At 32.6% G+C, this 1,842-nt stretch overlaps 1 protein-coding gene across 2 annotated transcripts; it reads left to right on the top strand.

Moving 5' to 3' along the window:
* Positions 1–1,623, top strand: LOC128922625 (uncharacterized). Of its 2 annotated transcripts, XM_054233761.1 has the most exons (4): positions 1–251; positions 313–547; positions 618–1,277; positions 1,344–1,623. In XM_054233761.1, exons 1-4 carry the CDS (start codon positions 210–212, stop codon positions 1,532–1,534), a joined length of 1,128 nt encoding a protein of 375 aa, XP_054089736.1. In that variant the 5' UTR covers positions 1–209; the 3' UTR covers positions 1,535–1,623. The 2 variants fall into 2 exon arrangements, with proteins under 2 accessions (XP_054089736.1, XP_054089735.1); XM_054233760.1 differs by having other exon boundaries at positions 57–251; positions 618–1,614.
* The last annotated feature ends 219 nt before the right edge of the window (positions 1,624–1,842 follow it).

Below are 1,842 nucleotides of genomic sequence, written 5' to 3'. Positions count from 1 at the left end.
AATCTCGTTATATGTAAACATAGTATAACATATTAGCTGTCATCGATTGGCTAACTGCTATAGACAAGCGAATCGAACAAACTTTCCAAATTTTTATACGAACTGGCAGCACTGAAATCGAATTGTCTATACTTGGGCGCACTGAAGCCTTTGACAGTTCGCTAACAAAACAATTTAATTTTCAAAGTTGGAAAAGAAAGAATAATTTTATGTTAAAAACGAAAATGGAAAACAGCGAGTATTTTAATTTGGTAAGAAAGTTTTTTAAACATATGTAATGTATTGTATTTTTACTAATAAATTATTGTGCAGGTTTCTCAGTATTTACAAAATGAAGAGGAGCTTATGATTGGGAGTGCTGGTATACTAGCATTTTTAGATGAATTGCCATCTAGCTCCAGCTCGGAATCTTCATCACGCTCTGAGGAATCGGAAAGGGAGGAAACCTCTAAATGCCAAAACTTTTGCCAAGTCATTGATGGCTATGGTGAGAATAAATTCAAATCGCACATGAGATTGCGGCGTTCGACCGTGGAAATTTTAATAGGTATGTATTTATGGACGCATATTTTCTTTTTATTGACTTAACAAATGTATTTGGGCATTCTTTCTTTCAGAGAAATATACAAATACCATTGAGCCCAAAACAAATACTGGTGGAAGAGAAATTGTACCACCTAGAAAAAAAAATATTTATATTTGGTACATCAGTAATACCGTCACTTTTCGGGAGCTTGCTAATTTGTTCGGAGTGTCTTCTTCAACTGCTTGGACTATAGTATCGGGTGTGACTAGTTGGGTTATATCGATTTCTCACGAATACGTTCGGTGGCCAAACAGTACTGTCGCAGTTGCAACAAAAAGAAAGTTTGAGGCAAGATGTGGTTTACCAAATGTTATCGGTTGTATAGACTGCACTCATATCCGTATAAAAGCTCCTAGAGAAAATAAAGAAAATTATTTCGATAGAAAGCATACATATAGTATAGTGCTTCAAGCAGTTGTGGATGCTGATAAAAGATTCGTAGATGTAACTTGTGGTGAACCTGGTTCTCTTCATGACAGCAGAGTTCTTCGTAGATCGCATCTTTTTGCACTAGCGCAGACAGATTCAGAGAGACTATTTCCAAATGAGGCTTTCATTTTGGGCGATTCAGCATACCCTGCTACAAATTGGTTGGTACCACCTTTTAAAGACTATGGAAACTTGACCGCATCGCAACGAAATTTAAACAAATTGCACTCTTCTACACGTATAGCTGTAGAAAATGCTTTTGGTTTGTTAAAAACAAGATTTAGAAGAATATTACATTTTACTGAACAATCAAATATTTGTTTTGTAGTGAATATAATTGTTAGTGCTTGTGTTCTTCATAATATATGTATAACTGTCGATGATTTAAGTATTGAAAATGACCAAGATGAAGATTTAGAAAACAGTTTACAAGATGAGTCCCATGATGTTCATCAACAAACAAATAGTAGTAGGCGAGATGAATTATTTCAATATTTGCAACACCATAACTTAATATAAATAAAAACATGAAATTTAAACAAAACAACTTCTTTTTATTTCAAATTGCTTTATTACATTCATTACATGAATGAAACAAAATAAAGATTTCATGAATTCATTATCTTAAAATTATAAAAACTTATCAAAAATTCATTTAAATTCTATATATACATTAAAAAAGTATCAAAAATTCATTAATATTGATATATACACCAGAGAACTGCAAAAATCACTATTTTCTTGATTTACTCATACGCGAAATTCTTCATTCACTTCAACTCACTGAAAAAAACAGAGTGATGAGTAAAAATCAACTCATTTTGCCG

Source organism: Zeugodacus cucurbitae, chromosome 6 (assembly GCF_028554725.1).
Source record: "Zeugodacus cucurbitae isolate PBARC_wt_2022May chromosome 6, idZeuCucr1.2, whole genome shotgun sequence".
In the NCBI taxonomy this organism is placed as follows: domain Eukaryota; kingdom Metazoa; phylum Arthropoda; class Insecta; order Diptera; family Tephritidae; genus Zeugodacus; species Zeugodacus cucurbitae.
The sequence above is the reverse complement of the archived record's forward strand: the minus strand, read 5'-3'. Positions and strand labels throughout refer to the sequence as shown.